The 24,126-nt window shown below is 34.9% G+C and overlaps 2 protein-coding genes across 2 annotated transcripts; one reads left to right on the plus strand and one right to left on the minus strand.

Annotated features, from left to right (window-relative positions):
- Positions 1-13,157: 13,157 nt before the first annotated feature.
- Positions 13,158-14,719, plus strand: LOC137806722 (putative F-box protein At4g22030). The gene has a single exon (XM_068606974.2). The coding sequence runs from the start codon at positions 13,288-13,290 to the stop codon at positions 14,545-14,547; it is 1,260 nt and encodes a 419-aa protein (XP_068463075.1). The 5' UTR covers positions 13,158-13,287; the 3' UTR covers positions 14,548-14,719.
- A 7,406-nt stretch (positions 14,720-22,125) lies between these two features.
- Positions 22,126-23,617, minus strand: LOC137806723 (S-type anion channel SLAH4). Its single transcript, XM_068606975.1, has 2 exons — positions 22,593-23,617; positions 22,126-22,468 (listed from the first exon to the last, which is right to left on the minus strand). Exons 1-2 carry the CDS (start codon positions 23,460-23,462, stop codon positions 22,217-22,219), a joined length of 1,122 nt encoding a protein of 373 aa, XP_068463076.1. The 5' UTR covers positions 23,463-23,617; the 3' UTR covers positions 22,126-22,216.
- Between the last annotated feature and the right edge of the window lie 509 nt (positions 23,618-24,126).

A 24,126-nucleotide genomic window follows, 5' to 3' on the forward strand; every position in this document is an offset into this window, starting at 1 on the left:
CATACAAGCACCCTCCACAGGGCCTCAACTGGTCAAGGGGTAGTTGCAGCTGTGTGAAAGTCGGTCAGAACATCACATCTGCCGAGCTTCCTTGGTCCACCAGAACCCTGTGGACCTTCCTTCCCGCCGTAACAAGCGAGATGACTATTGGATCGTTGTCATGAGGCACAACGTCCCTAAGATCTTCCCTTGTGAACGTGATGTCCACATCTGGAAAGTGGTCCTCGAACATGTCCACCGTCATCACGGACCTCGCATATTTCTTCCTCAGCGACGCGGTGCATCCACCACACGAGAAACCTCCCACGATGGTGTGGATCTCTCCGTGAGTGGGCATCTCGTGCTGCTGAGCCTCACCACCCGCCGGCTGGGATCTCGACGCGCCCCCGTCCTTCTGTCCAACAGGTAGTCATTTAGGAACCCGCTCTTGACCAGGTCGTCGAGCTGGTATCCTAATGCCAAACATGAGTCCACGGTGTGGCCAAAGCCCTTGTGGAATTCGCACCAGGCGTCTGGCTTTGGTCCCAACACCTTGTCGCCCACCTTCTCGGGCGCCTTGAGCCTGGCTGCTATATTGGGGATGGCGATCAGGTCTGCCAGCCCCATGACAAACTTATGCTTCGGCGGGCGATTGTACTCCCTGGGGCGCCCTGGGCCTCTGCCCTTGTTTTTCCTTGGATCATAAAGATGGCGAGTCCTTTGATCCCTCTTGGTCGCCGCTGCCTCCAGCACCCTCTGTGGCTGGATCCTGGTCTGGGCACATGGCCTGGCGGGGGCCACGCTCCCTCTCTTCTCGACGACCTCGCTCTCATCGGCGATGTGGGCCACCGCAAGTCGCCTAACCTCAGCAAACGTGGCGGGGTGAGCCCTGATTAGCGCTTCGCAGAAAGGTCCCGGCAGCACGCCCTTTTTGAAGGCGTAGACCAACATCTCTTCGTCCTTGGCCGGCGAGCGGACCATCTGCGCCCCAAAACGATTCAAGTAGTCTCTGAGGGACTCTCCCTGGTACTACCTTATGTCGAACAGGTCATAAGACACTCGAGGCGGCGCCTTGTTCACTATGTACTGCTCGACGAAAAGCTTCGAAAACTGCTGGAAATTGGTTATGTGACCGGTAGGCAGGCCCACGAACCATTCCAGCGTTGTTCCCTGGAGCGTGCTCACAAACATCTTGCAATACACAGCATCCGAGCCTCCTGACAGCATCATCTGTGTGTGGAACGTGGTGAGATGTGCCTCAAAATCCTCCACACCGGTGAAAACAGCCTTCACGGGTACCACACTCGCAGTGATAGGCGTGTCTGTGATCGCCTGAGCAAAAGGCATGGGGAAAACGCGAGGCGGCGTCGACGGCGCGACCTCTTCAGCGACTGGGCGCCCTCGCTGCTCCTGAAGAGCTTGGCGCAATTCCTTAGTCACTCTATTAAGCTCTTCATTCCTGGCCTGAGAGGCGACCAGGTCCTCATGCATCTTTGTCTGCTCTATGCGCGAGGCTTCCACATTCGCCTGCAACGCACGCATAATCTCCACCATCTGCGCCATAGTCATGGCGCCTTCAGCAGCAACTGGCGCAACTGGACTTGAACGGTTGCTTCTCATCTTTCGCATGAAAACTTGACAGATCACAATGAGCGACGAACAAAACCTCCTTCAGCAACGATCGATCCAGCAATCAATCGGTCAGAACCTCGCAAACTCCAAAGAACTTCAAGAACACAATCTCAATCAGCAGAAACCTTCGTAGGAACTTACAGCTTCACCACAAACCACCGCTTCTTCCACGAAAACCTCTGATCCACCAGTCAAAACTCGCGTAAGCAGCGAAAAACCTTTTCTCACCGAACAAGAACTCAAACGAACGGTGGAAAACACGAATCTACCAAACAAAACTTGAATGAACGGCGGAAAACGGTTGCACCAGCACACAACCACACAGAAATCGTAGAAACTCCAAGAACTCACGCTGTGGATGGGAACAAGTTTTACACGGCCCCACGGTGGGCGCCTGATGATCCTGCCTGTTGACCGGGACGCAAGAACCTTGCCTCGTCAAACCTGGATCGACTTTGCGTCGTGTTAGCTTCTGTCCTTCGCCTTGATTCACCTCAAGAACCTGCAAAAAGACAGAACGGCGCCGTTGCGGCCGATCACGCTACGACGCCCAAGTCAGCGACTGAACCACCAAATACTAAGAGAAAACTTAAGAACTCTCAAGAACCGTGCAAGATTCTCTCTCAGCGTACTCAAGTTCTCGCAAGCGTAAAGAAGTAATCTAAACGTGCATACCTCAGAAGTTCGTTAGAATCTCTTATATACCTGTGCACTTTCTCTCTCCTGACAGTTACACATTTGGACACGTGGCTCGCATCCAGCTGTACACGTGTCACCATCTGGAGCATCCTTGACTTGGGCGCCACTTCTCACTCTTCAGGCTTTTGGCTAAGTTACTTATGCATGAAACAACAGTGCATAGCTGCCTGAGAGCGTGATCTCTTCTGTGTGGCGAGTACGGGTGCCTTCATACACACCTTCCCTGTGGTCTCGTCGTGCATGTTCAGGTAAGCTGTTCCCCGACTTCAACTTCTGGCTAGCTAGGGAATGACTATCTGACGACTTTATCCTCTGCTTCGAAAGCCTTGAAAAAGCTTATATGATCTTTCGGCGATGTTCTTCTTTCGGCGATCTCTAACCACTAGGTCGTCTGGGTTTGCATCCGGTGACTTCATCTCAAACCCGGTGACCGCCGTTTTTGGTATGCTAGAGATCGGAGCGACTACACGAGCCCCCCGACTTCCTTCCCTTTTGCCAGCTATGAGCTCTGCTCAACACGCCTACATAATAGCTTGCTGCCACGTCATCACTTCCGACTACCAGGGCGGTACATCAACATTAAAGCAATCAGAAGTTTCCTAGGGCATGCTGGATTTTACAGAGATTTATTAATGACTTCTCCTAGATTGCAAAGCCCATATGAGTTTTCCTAGAAATTTTTTTTTGCAAATATTGAAGGTATAGTGAAGGTAAAAAAGAATCAATCAATTAGAAATTTGTTCAGATGAACTAAAAAGCAGTTTTCACTTAACAACAGAAAATCAACCGGTTATTTTTTCAAAACAATCGGTTGTTTATAGCAACAATTATAAAATTCAAGCAAGAAACATATTTAAAGAGATAAGGGATAGAAAGATTCACACAGTAAATTTATACTAGTTCACTCTTGGCCAAGAGTTACATCCAATCCCTAGAAAACCTCTAAGTATTCCACTAAGCAATCAAAACACCTCAGTTACAACACACACCAAAGTGGTGATCTTGAACCATTCAAGAACCCACACCACCTTTGGCAATCACACCACAGAATTCATAACACCCTATGAATATGCACACTAATTGTTCTTACAGAAATACAATTGGTAAGAGAAAAAATGAATGATAACATCTCTTTGAAATACAATAGGTTGATTTTCCATTTCTCTTTGAAAACACATATTTTTCAAAAGGATTAAAATCAAACAACCTTGGGTCAAATCTATGAGTACATTACAAATTCAAACTACCTAAAACCCACACACACAAGTAGCAGCAAAGTCTTCAAGCAATCTTCACAGATTTGGAGACATCAAAGCCTATGTTTAACAAATACTTCTTTTAAATTTGATGATAATTGTTTAACAGCTTTTAACATTTTGACAGAAAAACTCATCTCTTCACCTATCATAACTGGTCTTGATTGGAAATTTAATTTTGAGATAATGTGTGATGCTAGTGATTATGCAGTAGGAGTAGTTTTAAGACAAAGGACACTACAAGAAAAAATGTTTTAACAAAGGTTATTTAGCGAAGGTTGATATAACCTTAGGAATTGATTTAATTAACGCTTTTTAACCTTCTTTAAGATCCAAAGGTTATTAAAAAACCTCAGCAAAATAACAGAGGTTTTTTTAACCTTTGTTAAATTTCAAAGGTTTATTTTAAAACCTTAGCATAATAACGGAGATTTTTTTAACCTTCGTCAAATTCGAAAGGTTTATTCTAAAACCTCAGCAAAATATGGAGGTTTTTTTAACCTACGTTAAATTCCGTAGGTTTATTCTAAAACCTTAGCAAAATAACGGAGGGTTTTCTAACCTTCGTTAAATTCCAAAGGCTTTTTCTAAAACATCAACAAACTAACAGAGGTTTTTTTAACCTTCGTTAAATTCCAAAGATTTATTGTATAACCTCAATGAAACACTTCAGATTTTTCAAACTTCTATAAATAAATATAATTAAATCTATTTATAAATAAATAATTAAAAACTACATAGTTTTAATATATTTTATAACTAAATTTTCTAAAATTTTGAAAGTGTAACTTTACATTACAAATATGTTTTCTAAAGTTTCAAAAATTTATTTTAAAAACTTAGCAAAATAATCTTAAATAATAAGTATATCAACAAATAATCTTGGATAATAAGTCTTTCAACAATATTTACATATTTTTCATGATTGATGGTAGTTAGTTTATATAATTCATAGTTTTTTTTTGTTATGAACTCATACTTCAAAAAACTTGACTTGTTTTATTTTAGCTTTTGATGTATATATATTTTATGTGCAATTTTAGTTTTAGTTATAATTGTTAATATTTAATTCTCATAATTTTGAAATATTTTAAATTAATGTCTTTATTTTAAAATGTATCTAATAATTAATTCACTGTGAAAGTGAGAAGTGATAACGTTAATTTCTCCCTGCAATATGTTCTTGCAATCTTTAGCCAAGAACACACATGACTTTGAAGCCCACATCTGATAGATAAGGCAATTATTTAAGATATATAAAGCAGTGATAAACACCAGTTGTTGTCAAGTTAGGTAACAGTGGCTTGTGACCCAAGTTAGAGGGCACTAAGGTGATGGAAGAATCAATATTGGAGTAAGAAGAAGATAGTTCCTTATTTAGTGTTTCTTCTCCTTATATAAGTGTGGTTGAATTGTGATTTCTTGTTAGGACTACCGTCGACGACAATTGTTCCCGTGTCAGAGAGCAGTGTGTTCATAGTGGAAGAGAGAAGTTAGGGGACTGTTAAAGATGGTGGAAAATGGGGTTGAAGGTTATTTCAAACGGCAAGTCATTTTACAAAAATTTTGAAACTCGTGGTATTTTACTGAGGTTCTTAAACCCCATGGTATTTTATGAAGATTTTGAAACCCATAGTATTTTACAAAGGTTTTAAAACCCATAGTATTGTACGAAGGTTTTGAAACCCATAATATTTTACGGAGGTTCTTAAACTCAAGGTATTTAACAGGAGTTCTTAAAGGCTTTTTCTGAGGTTTAGAAAAATTCCATGGATGGTTTAGCGGGGGCAACTACAACCCTGGTAAATGACTTGATAGAGGTTTTAACCCTGGATAATGTAAAAATAAACCTCTATTAAAACCATTTTTTCTTGTATTGGGAAAGAAAGAATTATTCAAGTTATACATTATACAAGCAAAGTTTTAAATCAAACTCAAAGTAATTACACTACAAAAGAAAAATAATTACTTGCTATAGTGTATGCACTGCTATAATGTATGCACTTGAAAACTTTTGATCTTATTTGATAGGCTCTAAGTTATTGCTTTTACAGATCATGCTGCAATTAAAGATTTATTAAATATATCAGATTTTAAGTCAAGGCTTATACGATGGATACTATTGTTGCAAGAATTTGATTTAGAAATCAAAGATAAGAAGGGATGTGAGAACAATGTAGCTGATCATTTATCAAGATTAACAAATGATGAGGTAACCACATTAGAACCTGAAGTTCTTGTTGAACTTCCATATGAGAAGCTATTGGTAATCAAGGAGAGGCCATGGTTTATAGACATGGCCAATTTTAAAGCTACTCGAGCAATCCAGGAGAATTTGGACTCGCACCAAAGAAGAATTATTTTTAAAGATGCCAATCATTATGTTTGGGGTGACCCTCATTTGTTTAAAATTGGTGCGGATAATTTGCTAAGAGGATGTGTCCCCCTAGATGAAGCTAAGAAAATTATATGGTGATGCCATAATTCATCATATGAAGGACATTTTAATGGGGAAAGGAAAAATGCAAAAATTATTCAATCATGTATTTTATGGCCTTCGTTGTTTAAATATAGACATGTTTTAGTACAAAGATGTGACAGGTGCCAAAGAACAGGAAGCATTTCTAAAAGACATGAGATGCCATTACAAAACATTCAACAAATTGAAGTTTTTGACTGTTGGGGCATTGATTTTATAGGACCTTTGTCATCTTGTTTTTCAAATGAATATATATTATTGGTAGTTAAGTATGTGTCTAGATGGGTTGAAGCAATTCCAGCGTAAAACGCGGATTCCAAGATAGTAATTAAATTTCTTAAAAAGAATATTTTCTGCAAGTTTGGTACTCATATAAGTGCAAGATTTCAGTAATATTTCATATTAAAATAAAGACACTTATGGATATTAATTGATAAAATAACTATAAAATAACCCCTAATTTATGAAATTAAACCTTTTTACAAATTTTGTGATTATAATTTCAATAAGAACGATTTATTCCCAAATTTGTGTTAATTTCAAGATTCTAGGGAAGAATGGAAATGAAATGGCAAAAGAAGAATATACAAAGCTAAAAGGGGAAAGCTGGAACGCATTAGCACTCACCCAAGCTCGCCCAAACTCGCCCAAGCCAAAAGCCCCCAGAGATCACGTCCAAGTGAGCCCAATCTCGCCCAAGCGAGATAACTTCAGTGACATTGGGCCTCTTTTCGTGCAACTCGCCCATGCCAGCCCAATAACGCCTAGGCGAGAAGTCACTTTACCCAAGCCCAACTAGGTTAAATATGAGGCATGAGACACAACCCTAGACATCATTGAGTGGATAAGAATCCAATTGAGAGCATAAAAGGTGTTAGAAACCCTATTGGAGGCAACCGTCAAGGAGAAATATCCTTGATCTTCTTATCTTGCTGTCCTTGTTTGTAATAGCCAACATGAGTGGTTAATTCTACCCTTTGGGATTGAGAGTAATTTTTTCAAACTCTTATCTATTGAGGTAATATTTAAATATAATATTTTGTTCTTGCGTGATCATCGTTATTGTCATTTTATTTGTAATACGTGTTTATATGATCTAGATCCTTATATTTGACTTGAAAGTACTTCGAAGTTTTTGACCCAAATGATAATGCTTAACAAACGTAGAGCCAAAAACAAGAAACAAAAATAGTCGTTAGAACTTGCTTTATTGGAACATAAGGATTTTCTGCACGTGCAGACATTTTCATCCTTGAGCCTTGTGCACATTAATGATACATTTTCAGCATGATTTGAATGGTCTTAAATTTTGAATCGTTTGATGTTAGAAGATCTAACAGTTGAGGTTGTGTACCGTTTGCTCTTCCAAACGGTAGGATGATTCTTATAAATAGCATGTCTTTCTCAAAAGTGGTCCACACCATTCTTCTTCTATTTTCGAGAGCTTCAGGATTTACTTTCAAATATTTAGGTAACGTCTTCCTCTAGCTTTCTCAAAGGGATTTTTTTAATATTCTAACCGGTAATGATATGATACATGTATCAGTAATATAACTTTTGTTAGTGTAAGTTGGCTTCCTATATTAACTTTTAACAAGTTTTAATATATTCAATATGTTATTATAAAAATATGTTTTTTCAATGTTCAAGGTATTTACATCATATCTACATTGACAAAAAAAAAGTTGGCGTATATGAATTCCTTGACTATGTTGCCATTTAGAGTGTTGGGAATAAAGTCGATGAGGTGCAAATATATTTAATAGATATAATTCAAAGCAAAAGCAAAAAGATGTACTTAGAATCAAACCTTACTTGCATCAATAAGTATACATTTTATAATTTAATGCACATGTATGTAAAATTTAATTGTTACTAATATTATTTCATCTTGTAGGGGTCACAAGCAATTGATAGTAATTATTCCTCAACAATCTCTTATGTTCTCTTATGTTCATTGCACAAGAAAAAATAATATTTTGACTATTAGAACGTGTAAGTTTTCTATTACTTTGTTTCCTATGTTATATGGTTTCATAATTAATACAATTTTAATATATGTAACTATTTATAGAGTTATGGAAGTTCATTTAAGGTTGCAGGGGCTTCCATATGTTACTAGAAAGAAGCTACAAAAAAATTGCACCACATATTTTTTTATCAACAAATAATAAAATGAATAAATAAGGATATTTAAGGGATACAACAACCCTTGTATAAAAAACTCCCTGACATTGCACCAAACATAAGTAATTCATTTTACTACTATTAAATTGCAATGTATAAATTATTATATTATAATATTTGTATTTGACTTGTAGTGCTCACATCAACTAAGATGTTATGAGTGCGGGTATTATGTGATGAAACATATGCATAAAATCGTATCCGCTAACATTAAGGACTAATGGAATGAGGTAATATATATAAAATTAACTCAAATATGTTAAATATTTTAAATGTTAATTTCATCTTAAATATTGGATTATGTAGATATTCAAGGATCCATCTCCATTGAAGGAGGAAGTGTTACAATATTTTCGAGAGCAGTGTACATACCTTCTTTTAGGCATTTACTGTAAATGATCATGTTAGAACTAGTTAACAATTTTGTATCAATTTGAACATATTAAGTTTCAGTAAAGTTTATAATTATATATGTTGATCGTTAAGATTTTACTTGAATATATTTGCTTAAGAACTGTGTTTATTATGTATAGTATGTTATGCAAATAGGTAATGAATATGTCAAAAAAACTACATTTTTAATGATGATTATGGCTAAACCTTTCATACATAGTCATACTTTTTTATAAGTGGTTTCCTTTTTACCATAATAGAGAGTAACACATTCTGTGACAGTTTTGTCATAAAAAGTAAGTGTCATAGGAAATAGGCACGTATATAGGAATATGACATATTTTAATATATTTACTATGATAAATCTTTTACAATATGTTGATTAACCATCATAGAAAGTCTGAAAGTGCAGACTTTCTATGTCGTCGGTATCTATGAGGGGTCTAAAATGGACATGAAAATTCTATTTTAGTCGTCAAAAAAAGTGTTTCCTACATTAGTATATTTTTACACATTGTCTTATAAAGGAAGCATGTTCATGTTTTATAATTTATTGTGAAAAAAACTTAATCAAAATAAGGATGATTGGACTTTACTCTAACATTAACATTCTCCTTTCTCGTAAATCTTCATCTATATATATTTTCGATATAGGTTTTTTTTTCCGATACAAGTAATAAATTAAAAAAGCCAAAAAAATTGATAGTGAAAATTGATCTGAAAAATAGTATTGAGAAGACATGTTAACGCTTTATTTCAATAGCTTGAATGTAATTTTTTCTTTGAAGAGATGCGAAAGATTTTGGACAAAATTTAGTGGCATTTAGAAAAAAAAAGTCAATTATAAATATAGTTTAGTAATCCCTACTTTTTTTTATAAAATAAGTTATTATTTCACTACAAGAAAATCATGAAATAGAAACTAATTTTAGAGACAAAAAATAATTAGTTGCTATAGTGACCAAATTAGAGACCATTTTAGAGACTAAAAAATTTTTTGTTTCTAAATTATTTTCTATTATTGTTAAATGGTTTCTAAATTAGTATCTAATTAGCAACCAAGATTTTTTCTACCAAATTAATAATCTAAATAATTGGTAGTTAAAAGCTTGGTTGCTAATTAGATACTAATTTAGAAACCATTTAACAATAATAGAAACTAATTTAGAAACCAATTTTTTTTTTTTAGGTTTTAAAATGGTCTCTAATTTAGTTACTATAGGAACTAATTATTTAAAAAAAAAAAACAAATATGTACATTGAACCCAATTTATTACTACTAAAAGGAGAGAAGTTAAAAATTAAAAATAAAATATATGAAAATTATTTTTAGTGTACAACTATAAGTGTGGGCACAAAATATATGTAAAAAAAGCATAACAAGTTTCTTAAAGGTTTCAACCCCTAGCATAGAATAATTTTCCAATCAAATGGATGACCACTTTTCACCATGACAAAATCAATTGTTAACATGATCATATTGATGACCACTTTTCACCATGACAAAATCAATTGTTAACATGATCATAATCTTTGCCGTCAAGGCAAAAACATTACCAATAAAAAATGTGTAATCTCCCAGATATTTTTTATTGCTACCTTTGAAATACCTCAACAAGCTACTACACTAGGATTGTCACAAGGAGCCTCATCTAAAATTGTTTATGCCTGGAGGATTTCGTTGTCCTATTAGCACTTTTGGAACCTTCCTAGAATGTATTGTAATGTTAAAGTAGTTGAGAATAATAAACTCATCAAAACAAGTAGTCATCACCCTGATGACAAATATTACACTTCCAATATGCTTTATTTTTAGTTTCTAAATCATTTTCTTGTAGAAGTAATAAATTGGGTTCAATGTACATAATTGCTTTAATCTTGCATTTTCAGCTAACATAACCTAACTTACTATTTTGGCCATAATTTTTTTTTGTATATATTATTTTCGACTAATATTAGTAGCATGGTTTCTACATTTTTGGAACTTCAAAATGGACATATAATTTTATGCTATTATTTTTCTTATTTCAGTTTAAACTCTTAATTTGACTTGTGGACTTAATTAGAGCTCATGTTATTATAAACTATATTTCTTCATATTAGAGAGCATATATCAAATTTTCACTTTATGATTTTAATTTATGTTTCTTATTTTAGAAATCAAATTAGGAATTAATTGAATTGATTTGATAATTTGATACACATTAGATTGATCGTCTGTCATAGTATCTCTAACATAGTCTCTCACTTTTTGTGTAACATCATCTTTCTTCTATGAACAATATTTTATGTGTATTCACTATATAGCACATGCATCATTTGCATCGTTTTTCATAGGTGTACACTATGATAATGTCATCACCTTTCACTTTCCTAGTACATTGTTTGATGTACACTTTCTATATAGTCTTCTTCTGCACTTGTATATATTTTGCAACATCTATCACATGTATCTTTTGATATATAATTTTTAATGATTATGTACATCAGTGATATTGATTATATATAACAACACATAATATAGTATATGTTATCATCAAAACACATAAACATTTATACCATGAGTTGTCTGATGGGTATTAGACCGTCTACTGATTTAACAATTTAGAAATTATTTCTAAAGTTATTTTTATTTGGGGTTGATTTTTAAATTTATTCTTATTTTGGGTTGATTATTAAAGTTATTCTTATCCGAGGTTGATTTTTCAAGTTATTCTTATCTCGGATTTTTCTTTTTACTTAGTGTGTGGATGAAAAAAGATTGATATTATCACTTTGAGAACTAGTATTTTTTTATTTTAATATTATGGAATTAGTATCATATTGCAATATTTAATAGACTCTTATATTAGCCTACAAGTCAGTTTACAAATCGATGTTAGAGACATCCACAAATCTATATTAACACTTGATAACCTTGGTCATGATTCCTTTCACCTAACTATATTTTTTTTTTCAACCTACTTGTTTAAACTTCTCTATCAACCATTTTATCTATATACTTTAATTCTTTATCTTCACATTCTCTTTCATCAATATATATTTTCGATAATTTTTTTTTTCAAATAGTAATAATAAATTGAAAAAACAAAAATTAAGAGTAAAAATCAATCTTTAAAATAGTATACAAGAAACATGTTAACACTTCATATCAATATCAATTTCTTGAATATATGTTTTTCTTTGAAAGAGATGTCAAACTTTTTGGAAATAATTTTAAAATCATTTAGTATTTAGAAAGAAAAAATTTAGTTATAAATATAGGTGAGGTTAATAATTTCCATTTTTAATTTGTTGAAATTTGTTGTTTCTTCTATAATAAGAGGTTTTATAGTTTTTTTTTTCTGTAATGGAAGTGAAGCACTTACTATAAAATTTCTCTTGAAAACACCAAGTGCTAAATTAGAATATTAAAGAGATCATATTTATTTTTCTTTTCACCTCATTGATGTTGGATTCATTCTTGTAAGGGACTATGACAATAACTATTATCGGTGAAACAATTGATTCTTCCTTTGGTCATTATTTTCTTCATTTTCTTCTTTAAACCTTTGGGTTTCGACTCTCGGTCGGTAGTGCACCTGCAAAAGATTCTTACACGTTCAAGTGAGTATTTGAATGTCATTAATGATGTAATAATATTGACGTACCTTTATGTGGAGCCTATTTATACCATTGTAATGGATCATGATGTTGATTGGAATTAATATACATAATCATAATTAAAAGAGTAATACTTGATTTATCATGTATTAATTATCTTTTTTTATCTTAATGCATTTTATACAAGTCGGTTGGTCGGCATCCAATATCAAAAGTTATAGAATTGTTCCCGCCTTGACCGATCGATACATATTCTATTTCGATTGTTCTAACGATAATATTTAGTTCTAAGAATTAAGTATAATAACTATTTGATTATAAAATAATTTGAATATCTTAATTTATTATATGAGCAAGTTGAAATTAATTTCAACAACCTTTCCTCTTGATGTAAAATATAGATAGCCCTCATGGATGTGTTTAATATAAATATATAGAGAGATGTGTTTTGAAATATAAAAGAATATTGAAATTCCAGAGAGAAAACGACTTGACAGTTAATTGAGTAGCTCAAGTAAGTGTTTTTTTGATTCCATAGGTTCTGATGAAGACAATAAACATTTGTCATTATGGAAGAGTACTGAGTGATAAATGAAAAGAAAGAATTTAAGAATAAGTAAAGGAAACAAAAAATCATCCCTGTGCTGAATGAAGAAGTATTAGATAGTTTGATTTGACATTCTAATATTGATGGCGTTGTTGGTGGCTTTACTGCGTCTCACATTGAAAGCCAAGATGTTGAAATTTCGAACTCACCAAAATCTGAGAGCTGAAAGAGTCCGCCATCACACCAAGGCCAAGTCTATTCTTCTACTTTTCTTTTCCTAAATATTCATTAGTCAACGTTTTCCTTATACGTGACTTTTTCCTTTGGATCTGTTCTCTCTCTCAATATATATATATATATATATATACACACACACACGCCAACCCTACCCTTATCTCTCCTTCTCATCTCCATTCTTCTCATCTCCAATCTCATCTCCATTCCCATCTCCATTCTCATCTCCAATACTTCCAAACTCAATCTCATCAACACAAACAGTAGAGACACATCCCATGGCTTCTTTACGAACCACACCTATACTCTCTTTATCCTCTTCTTCGGTAAGAAAAGTCAACGCTTCTATCCCTTCACCACTCACTTATTCCGTTCCAAAACTGCCATCAAGAACACTCAAGATTCATCAACTTCATGGATCCAAAGACACTATTCCATTGGAGAAGAATCTGATTACCACACAGATATATGAAGATTTATACAGTCCCACCAACAAATCTAATAACCTCACAGTTCAACTCTACGCAATTCTAGAGGAAGTCGCTGACAGAATTCAAATGCACACAAACATTGGCGAACAAAGAAACAACTGGAACACTCTTCTTCTTAACTCCGTCAACATGATCACTCTCACTGCCACAGCCATGGCTGGTGTTGCTGCAGCCACCAGTGGTGACACTGAGACACCTCTTTTGGCCTTGAAACTATCATCCACTCTCTTGTTTTCTGCGGCCACTGGAATGTCACTCATCATGAACAAAATTCAGCCCTCACAACTCGCCGAGGAGCAACGCAATGCTACAAGGCTTTTCAAACAGCTTCATACCCAAATCCAAACCATAATCGCTCTTGGAAATCCCACAGAGAAAGATGTGAAGAGTTCAATGGAGAAGGTGCTGGCAATCGACAGAGCTTACCCACTTCCCTTGTTGGGAGCCATGCTTGACAAGTTTCCCGCAAAATATGAACCTGCAGTCTGGTGGCCTTCGTCTCAGTCCCATAGAAGAAGCAAAACACAAGAGAGCAAAAGGACTAACAATGGATGGAGTGAAGACCTTGAAAAGGAATTGAGAGAAGTGATTGAAGTGATAAAGAAGAAAGACTGTGAGGACTACGAGAGGCTTGGAAACATAGCGTTGAAGGTGAGCAAGAGTTTTGCAATTGCGGGGCCTTTACTGAGTGGGATTGCAGCAGTGGGGTCTTCGTTTGTGGGGAATGGATCATTGGCGGCATTAGTGCCTCTCATGGCTGGCTCATTGGCTTCAGCAGTTAATGCATTTGAGCATGGTGGCCAAGTAGGCATGGTGTTTGAAATGTACAGAAACTGTGGTGGATTCTTCACGCTGTTGGAAGAGACGATTAGGGACACGCTTGAAGAAAAAGACATTGAGAAAAGAGAAAACGGTGAGGTATTTGAAATGAAGGTGGCAATGAAGTTGGGAAGAAGCGTTTCGGAGCTGAGACGCCTTGCCTCAAAATCTGCTTCCTGTGGTATGGAAGGAATGGTCGTAGATGAATTCGCCAGCAAGCTCTTTTAATTAGGATAACATTTTATCTCACCATACAATATTCTTTAATTCTTTATTATTTTGTATAGTCCTCTAACATAGCTTCACACCCTATTCATTCAGAATATGCACATATTTTTGTACGTACCTTCGTGTAATTCACACTCAACAATCCAAATTTAATTCTCACATTTCTCTCTATCTTTATAACTCATAAGTTTTGTAAGGAGATGGCACATATATTTTTATGCATGTGTGTAAGGAATTCAAATCCAAACTATATATGGAACGCATGTATGCGTAGTACGTACGGTATACAAAACAGTACATATTTCAATGCCACACCAGACTTTAATGGTCTGAATGAGATCTCCCTTAATTCTCCATAACATGGTCAAGTTTTTTTAATATGTATCATGTTATATTCTTCGAAAGAAATTACTAATAGGAACATGGAAAAGAAATTAACAATATTCTTCATTAATGAAATTTCAAAAGACATTTGTGTTTGTTTGAAACAATTAAGGACCTTGGAGAGTCATGGCCATTGTATTGAAAATTGAATAATCATCAAGAATGTTATAGCAGTTGCTTTAGTGTATGATAGTATGGTATAATCAACTAATTCTTTTATTTGGTTTTGAGTATGATAAACAAATTATTGTTTTACTAGTCCCATGTTTATAGCCCAACCGAGCATGCCAGTGTGGGTGGAAGTCTTAAACAGGCCAAGTCAATTAAATCAATTGGTCAGCCATCAATGTCCTTCTTTTCATTTGACTCTTCCCTTCCTTTTGGTTAGCTGATATAAATAAATACTCCTATTCTTGGAAATCAAACAGAAGAAAGTGTAAAGGATTCAATGCTTAGCGCTTGACAAGTTTCGGCCAAAGTTTTGAACCAGGTGTGTGGTGGTCTTCATCTCATCTGTTGGAAAGAAAAAAGAAAAGGCAGCAAGAAAAAGCACGAAACAAGAGGAACAATAGATGGAGTGAAGTGCTATGGAAATGGAATTGAGCGAGGTTGTTGAAGTTTAGTCCAGATTAAAGCCTCTTATTCCCGATCGACAACAAATTTCATCTTTCAGTGCCCAGTAATTTAGCTACAACAATTACTCAAGTATTTTAAAGTTTAAATTCACACAATTATATTTTTTTTTATAACAAATTTATCATGCACCTTGCTCATAATCCCTCTCAACACAAGGTTCAGACATATAGATGTGTTGAGACATATAGATATTGACTATCACTTCATTAGTGAACTTGTTCAAAAACAACTTTTAATTTCGTTCATCTTATAACAGAACTCAAAATAATTGATATATTCACAAAGATTTTTTTATTAGTGTCTTCAATCATTTTATTAACAAAAGTTGAAAATCATTAACATTTATTCTCCAACTTGACAGTGTTAGCTTATTTTTGCATTTTAATTAAATAAAGTCATATTTTCAGGGTTGAACTAGTTTAACAATTAGCTATTTTTTAGCTGTGCATAGGTGTACGTGTCCTACTTTGTAACCATGTACTAGAATTAGTTTTTAACAATTTCCATGTAAAAGGTTTATAAAAGTTTGATTGCTCTAATTGAATAAAAACAGTATTTTCCACTTTCAAACAGAGATACACAAGGTGTATTTTAAGTTTTATAACAATTGGTATCAGAGCTCCGTAAGGGCCTGATAAGGTGTGAACACGAGTGAAAGGAGTGTGAGTGAAAGGAGTGCAAAGTTTGGGAGACAATGTGAGTGTATAAGCAGAGGGAAGAAGGATGTCTGGGTCAGAGAAATTTGTTCAACATGCCATCCCAAAATTTGATGATCATTATGAGTTTTGGTCCATGACCATGGAAAATTTCTTACGCATGCAACAAGGAGATGTGGTGGATTATTGAAGATGGGATACCTCTGTTCGGTTCCCCCCACTGAGGCTCAACGAAAAGTTATAACTGAGGCTACGTTGAAAGATTTGAACGTAAAAAATTACTTATTTCAGGCCATTGACAAGGAGATCTTAGAAACCATTTTGGACATGAGTACGTCCAAGATGATTTTGCAATCCATGCAACAAAAATATCAATGTTCAACCAGGGTCAAGCGAGCTCAGCTCCAAGCCTTGAGACGTGAGTTTGAATTACTCACCACGAAAGATGCAGAAACCATTTATCAGTATCTAGGACACAATCTCAATACTGTTAGCAAGATGAAGTTGAATGGAGAGGTGATGGACTCAAGTACTGTGGTTAGTAAAATACTCAGATCACTCACTCCAAAGTTCAATTATGTTATATGTTCAATAGAGGAATCCAATGATTTGAGTAGGTTAAGCATTGATGAACTCCATGGAAGCTTACTGGTTCATAAGTAGCGAATGCATGACTCTCAATTTGATGAACAAGTGCTGAAAATTTCTCAAGAATAACATGTCATGGACACAGTTGAGGAGGTGGTGGTCGTGGAAGAGGTCGCAGAAGACAAACATTGAATAAAGCACTTGTTCTTGTCGGTTGACTTGGTTACCGGTAAACTTCTGTAGGCGAACTTGGACTTCGTCTGCCTCGTGGTGGAACTCGTGCCTTCCTTAATGTCTGGATGTTGTTCCTGTTAAGACAGAAGGCGCCCTAACGGCCTATCACACTCCGACGATCAAATCAGTAAGGGCTCACAAAAGCAACAATAATTCTCAGTGTAGTGTGTAAGAACAACGTACCTTCACCTAAGGTTTCAGCCCCTTTCTATAACAGCACATGCAACAATTGCACTTGAGATAAGCAAATATTAACTGAAAATAAGCATATTATCTTATATCTCTACAGAAAACCACTTGCCACGTGCACCAATGACCTTTAGGTGCTAAACTGCAAGCCACATTCTGTTATAAATACACCTCCCTATCTTTTTAGGGTTAGCAACATCTATCAACAGGTATTTTACGTGCAACAAACATGTACGTGCAACAGATAAAATATCTCTTTATATTTTATCTTATATCTTTATAAAATATCTCTTTATATTTTATCTTTAAGCACATGCAACTTGAATTTAAATCATAGCACATCATTAGAAAATTAGGCCCATTAACCAAACAGGCCCAACACCGCTACCTTGACTCCAGGTCCATGGCCGAGCTGAATTCTACCCTACCCGAGAACCGAGTAGTAGCTGGTCCAAGACCGAGGACCGAGCTCTTGCCCAGTACAACACTCATAGAATGTTTTCGGTGTCACAAACTAGGACACTTCCAATACGAATGCCCACGAGTGGAAAAGCAAGCACATTATGCAATGTACAAGGACTCATTAGAAGTAGAGGAGGAAGTACTATTGGTAGCATATGAAGCAAAAAATCTATTTGCGCAAGAAGAAGATTGGTTTCTTGATTCTGGTTGTAGTAATCATATGATAGGAAATAAAAAGTGGTTTACCAAGATACACGAACAGGGTTTGTGCAAGACTGTCAAACTAGGCAATGACACCATTGTGGCAATAGCAGCAAAGGGGGACATTTGAGTTTGTATCTATGGCATCTCACATATCACCGCATATGTATATTACGTACCAGAACTAAAAACCAATCTTTTACGTACCAGAACTTGAAAAATTTTCCATCCAAACTGTGGATTACTTTTTCATACCAACATCAAAGGAAATAGGATGTTTTACCTAACATCTTCAATGAATCCTGGCAAATCAGTGCCTTCTTATAAATGAAGTTTCAAAACAAAAAGCACAGCTTTGGCATAAAAGGTTTGCTCATATGAACTTTCAAGGACTTTGCACACTTTCCAACAAGCATTTGGTAATTGTTCTACCTCCTCTAAAGTCTCCTAAAGAAATATGTACCTTGTGTATCACTGGAAAACTCCAACTAAATCATGTTGATGTGTGTGGTCCCATTGCACCCTCGTCTCACAACAACAAAAGGTAATTTTTGAGTTTTATTGATGATTGCTCTTCTAAGACATGGGTTTACTTTCTGCATGCAAAACATTTAGTGCATTCAAAAGTTTCAAAGATCGTGTGGAAAAAGAAGCCAACGCTTCCATTATCTGTCTAAGAACTAATAGAGATGGTGAATTTACCTTTGAGGAGTTTGCAAATTACTACAAGCATCGAGGTATTTCAAGACAAAAGACCACAACTTACACTCCACAAGAAAACGAGGTTGCAAAGAGAAAGAATCGCATTATCTTGGATGCAGTCTGGGTAGTCTTACAGGAGAAACATGTTCCAAAATTGTACTGGCCTAATGTTGTCCGATGGTGTGTTCACGTCCAGAATCGAAGCCATCATCTGCACTAAATCACCAAACTCCAAAAGAAATTTGGAGTGTAGTCAAACCACATGTGGGCTACTTTAAAAAATCGGTTGCATTGGTCACGTTCATATTCCATATCAGAAGAGGAGCAAATTAGATAATAAAAGTAAACCGTGTATACTTCTGGGGGTAAGTGAAGAATCAAAAGCTTACAAACTATATAATCCTATTAGCAATAAAGTCATCATAAGCAGGGATGTAGTGTTTGAGGAGGACAAAAGCTGGAACTGGCATGACAATATAAAGGAGTGCATGGATGATACTTCAGAAGGTGAATCGACAGTTCTAGAAGATACACTTGATACTCGAGAAGGTGAACCCCGAGTTCTAGAAGATACATTAGTAGAGTCTGCCCCACATGTTCTAATCATCCATGACACCAGTTCAGAACCACTGATCAATCCTAATTCAGACTCAGAATATCATCATCCTCCAGCTGAAGAGAGAGAAACAAGACACAACTGACCACCTACAAGGATGACCGACTATGAAACTAACCTTTCGATAGCAGAAGAGGAAGAGAGTTTACTAGCCATGATGATGTGCGAATCTGAAGATCCTCCCTCATTTAAAGAAGCCCACACAAATCCAAAATGGAGAGATCCAATGTACGCTGAAATCAATGCAATAGAAAAGAACCACACCTGAAACTTGTGGATCTTGCAAAAAGAATTATGCCTATCAACGTGAAGTGGATATTTAAGACCAAACTCAATGAAAGTGGTCAAATCGAGAAATATGAAGCCAGATTGGTGGCCAAAGGTTATGCTCAGAGGTTCGATATCGACTACACAGAGGTTTTTGCCCCAGTTGCTCGACTTGATACGGTGCGAGTCTTACTAGCCTTGGCAGCTAAAGGCACATGGGATGTCTTTCAGCTTGACGTAAAGAGTGCTTTCTTACATGGTAAACTTCAAGAAGAAGTGTCCAGCAACCTAAAGGATTTATCAAAAAAAGACAGATAAAATCAAGAAAGCTCCACGAGCTTGGTATAACAAGATTGAACCATATTTTTCCAAATATCACTTTGATCAATGCCCTAGCGAACACACCTTATTCATTAAAAGAATTCATGGTAATATTCTAATTGTTAGCCTATATGTTGATGACATAATTTTAACAAGAATAGTCGTCAAATGTGTGAGGACTTCAAGAAGTCGATGCAATTAGAATTTAACATGACAAATTTGGGAAGAATGAGGTACTTCTTAGGAATAGAGATTATACAAAGTGATGTGGGAATTTTCATCTACCAAAGACGTTATGCTCGTGAGATGTTAGTTCAGTTCAACATGACAGGATGCAACTCTATTCGCAATCCAATTGTGTTAGGCACTGCACTATCTTAACATGATGAAGGAACATCAGTTGATTCCACCAAATCTAAACAAGTAGTCTCTTGTACCTAACAGTCACCCGGCCAGACCTAATGTTCAGAGAGAGCCTAATAAGCAAATACATGGCTACTCAAAGGCATCACATTAGACTGCTACAAAACGTATTCTGAGGTATGTACAAGGCACCATTGAATACGGTATTCTATATCAAAAGGGAGGAAAGACTGAAATCATATCCTATAATGACAGTAACTATGTTGGGGACTTGGATGACAGATGAAGCACTTTTGGAGCAGTATCCATAATAGGATTAGTGGTTGTATCATGGGTTTGAAAAAAAGAAATCAGTGGTTAGCTTATCAACTATAGAGACAAAGTATATAGTTGCAGTGACATCAATGCATTAGGCTTCACAGAGTTTTAGAACATTTTGGAATTGAAAGAAAGGAAGCAATCACAATTCTATGTGATAACAACTCCACTATTCAGCTGTCCAAAATCTTGTCTTTCATGGGCGTAGTAAGCACATTGTTGTGAGATTTTACTTTCTTAGAGATCAAGTAAATGATTACGTGGTTGAATTGAAATACTACAATACTCAATAACATGTGGCGAATATAATGACTAAGGCTGTGAATCTTGAACAATTTGAGAAACTTCAACAAATGCTTGAAGTAGTTGACATTACTACAGTAAGCTAGAGCTTAATGGAGTGATTGCAAGCTTATTTTTGCATTTTAATTAAATAAAATCCTATTTTTCAGGCTTGAACTAGTTTAGTAGTTAGATATTCTTTAGGTGTGCATGTAGGTGACCTACTTTGTAACCATGTACTAGAATTAGTTTTCAACAGTTTTCAAGTAAAGGACTTATAAAAGTCTGGTTGGTCTAATTGAATAAAAGTAGTATTCTCCACTTTTAAACATATATACACAAGGTGTATTTTAAGTTTTATAACAAATAAAATATTAAAATAAAATATAATTAGATATTAAAGATATAATATATAATCAGTTATTTAGTTTTAGATATTATAAATATTATCATCCATTATTTTGTTTCCTTTTATGTTGAAATTATTATTAGTTATGTTTGCTATCATATTTAAGTTTCACTTTTCTATAAACCATGTGTCTTGATTCAATAAATTTTTTCCTTCTCTTGTTAACTCACACATACATAAGAAATAACTTATATAAAAAAAAAACTATAAAACTCTTAATCCAACTATAAAAATAACTTACAAATGAAAAAAACAATCATGACTAATTACAATTTTTTTTAACCTAAAACTTTAAAGCAACTTATAATCCAACTTTATTTGTTATAATGGCTTTCATTCGTTATATTTTGCTTATAGTTCTATCCATGTCATTTTTAGTAGGGTCATCCTTTCATTCAACTTAAAGTTCTCCTTCCAACATTATCTAGTTCATTTTAATTTTTTCTTTCATGTCGGCTTAAGGGGTAACATGCTTGGATACATTTCAAAAAATTGATTTTTTTATTTGTATCTTTTATTTACTTTTTGAACATCAATGTTTAATTAATTTAAATATTAGAAAACCAAGTTTTTAAAATGAAGCAATTTGACTTTTAGTGGATATGGATCTCCAATATCTCTCCACAAATCTAAAATAACACATTTTTATTTATCAACACCTTTTAGGTTTTGGTCAATTTGAAAAAAAAAATACAATATATGTTATAGTATAAAGTATAACCTATTGAAAAAAATTATAATTATAAATTTATTTAAATAATCTTTTAATCACGGACATATTTTTTCTCATAGAAAACATTTTTCTTCCATTTCTTTATATTTCTCTTATATTAAATAGCTTTAAATTTTGTTCACTTTTTATGGTTTTGCTTTTACTCATGTTCTCTCTTTTTAAACAAAATAAAAAAAAAGTAAAAAAAAAATATTTTTAATTATTAATAAGAAAGGAGTTTAAGTTTAACTCGTTTATATAAAACCCATTTATATAATAACATTTGTCACCGTATTATATAGCATAATATGGGAACATCAACTTCTGAACTAATAACTAATAATGGGAGCATTTTTGTTGAGTAGCATCTCAATTTTGAGTACAGTGACGATCATCAAACCAATGAAAATCAGCACCGAGACCATACATATAACCAACATTAACCAAGAGGCCATGCCACTTTTCACGTCTTCAGCATATTGCGCACAAGCTAGACCAAGGAAGGTTAAAGGGAATGAGTACAGCCACCATGTAACGTTAAACCTCTTCATCGATTTCTTGAACATGGCTGGCCTGCAAGCCTGCATTCAAGAAGAAAGTTTGACTCCTTAATTAGAATGAAAAAGATTTAAACATACAAAAATGAAAACTGAGAAGTTAAAGTGAATCCACACTCTAGAATATTGGAATCAGCAAAGAACCTACCTGAGACATGAAAAGGAATAAAGACAGAAAGAGGAGCATCTTTGATGGGGTGACAAAAGCACCTAAGATTGATTTCCAGGTTAAACTTGCTATGCTTGGTGCAGCAAAAAACAAGAAGTAAGCTGGCCTTAGCACTGTGGGAAACTGGTTTCCACTTGACTGACGCTGATATAGAGTTATAAATATAATTAAATAGGATACCAATCCAAGTGAGAACATTAAAACTGCACTCTCTTTCCAACCAATTTCTGCAATAACTTGAGCAGACACCAAGTTCCCTATAACCGAAACCTGGCTAGTAGGGTTTGCCACAATCGACAGAAACCTCCTTTTAGTTGTGAACCATTGTCCATAAAGTTTAACATCAATCAGCAATATTACAAAGGAAAAAGCCAAGCAAAGAGCTTGGTAATAACAAGTTGTATGAACAATCATGGGTGCTGATTGAAGCATGAGAAGCCAAGAAATCCAAGGAGCATACATGCAGTTCACACCAATATGGTGTGAGAACTCCTCCTTCACTATATCAAAGTGAAAGATGCACTTGAGCACGTAAAGGAAAGATATAGTAGTGGCAGTGAACAGTGACACGCACCAAAGTAGTAGAAACGCAATGGAAGGCATCAAATTGAATCCGTGCCAAAGAGAGTGCGAGTCCTTGTTGTGTTTACTCAAACTCTTCCACAGCAAAGCTTGTGCTCCAAAGGAAAGGCATATGAAAAAGTAACCAGCATGGAGCTTGGTCAACATTGGTAACCGTGAATTTGATGGCTTGGTGATCTTGGTTGGGAGGGCGCAGTTGTTAGCATTGTTCATGGAACCACCTTCGATTCCATCAACTGTTGCCTTGATTTCAGCCTCACCCGTCATATTGCTATGAGAGTGATATTGGAATATAAGATGTCTCACACTCACTCATTTCCAGGTCCAGGGATTATATAGTGGAAAGATAAGAAATAAACTCGGATCAATGCATAATGTCTGAACCTATTCAGGTCATGATGATGACAAATATTCAATTTTATAAATTAATTGAGTATGGATAAGTACTTATTAGGTATTCATATTCTCATACTTGAATCTTTTTAAATTACTAAACTTTTTGTAGTTTATTTAATATTTATTTTAAAATTTATATTATTATTTGAGATTGAAGAGAAAAAAATTATAATTTTGATAATATTTTCTTTTACAAATTTTATTTTTTATAAAAGAATATTCATAATATTTTCTCTTACAAATAATATTTTTTATAAAACAGAATATACTAAAATTTTATATTTTGTGAAATATAAAATACAAAATACATATGAGCTTTTAGGTGGAAGAAAAAAAATACTCAAAAGCCACGTTAGTGCTAAGTTGACGAGTTTCCAATTTAGAGTGGCTATATTAGGTAGGATATATTGATTTTTGAATGGGACAAAAACCTGAGGAAGGTTGTGATATATGCATTCAATTTAAGTGGGTAGTTAAGGCATACTTTTAAAATAATAAAATAAAGATACGTTATTTTCCTACATTAAAAGTTATG

Source organism: Phaseolus vulgaris, chromosome 3, assembly GCF_051622355.1.
Source record: "Phaseolus vulgaris cultivar YP4 chromosome 3, ASM5162235v1, whole genome shotgun sequence".
Classification (NCBI taxonomy): Eukaryota; Viridiplantae; Streptophyta; class Magnoliopsida; order Fabales; family Fabaceae; genus Phaseolus; species Phaseolus vulgaris.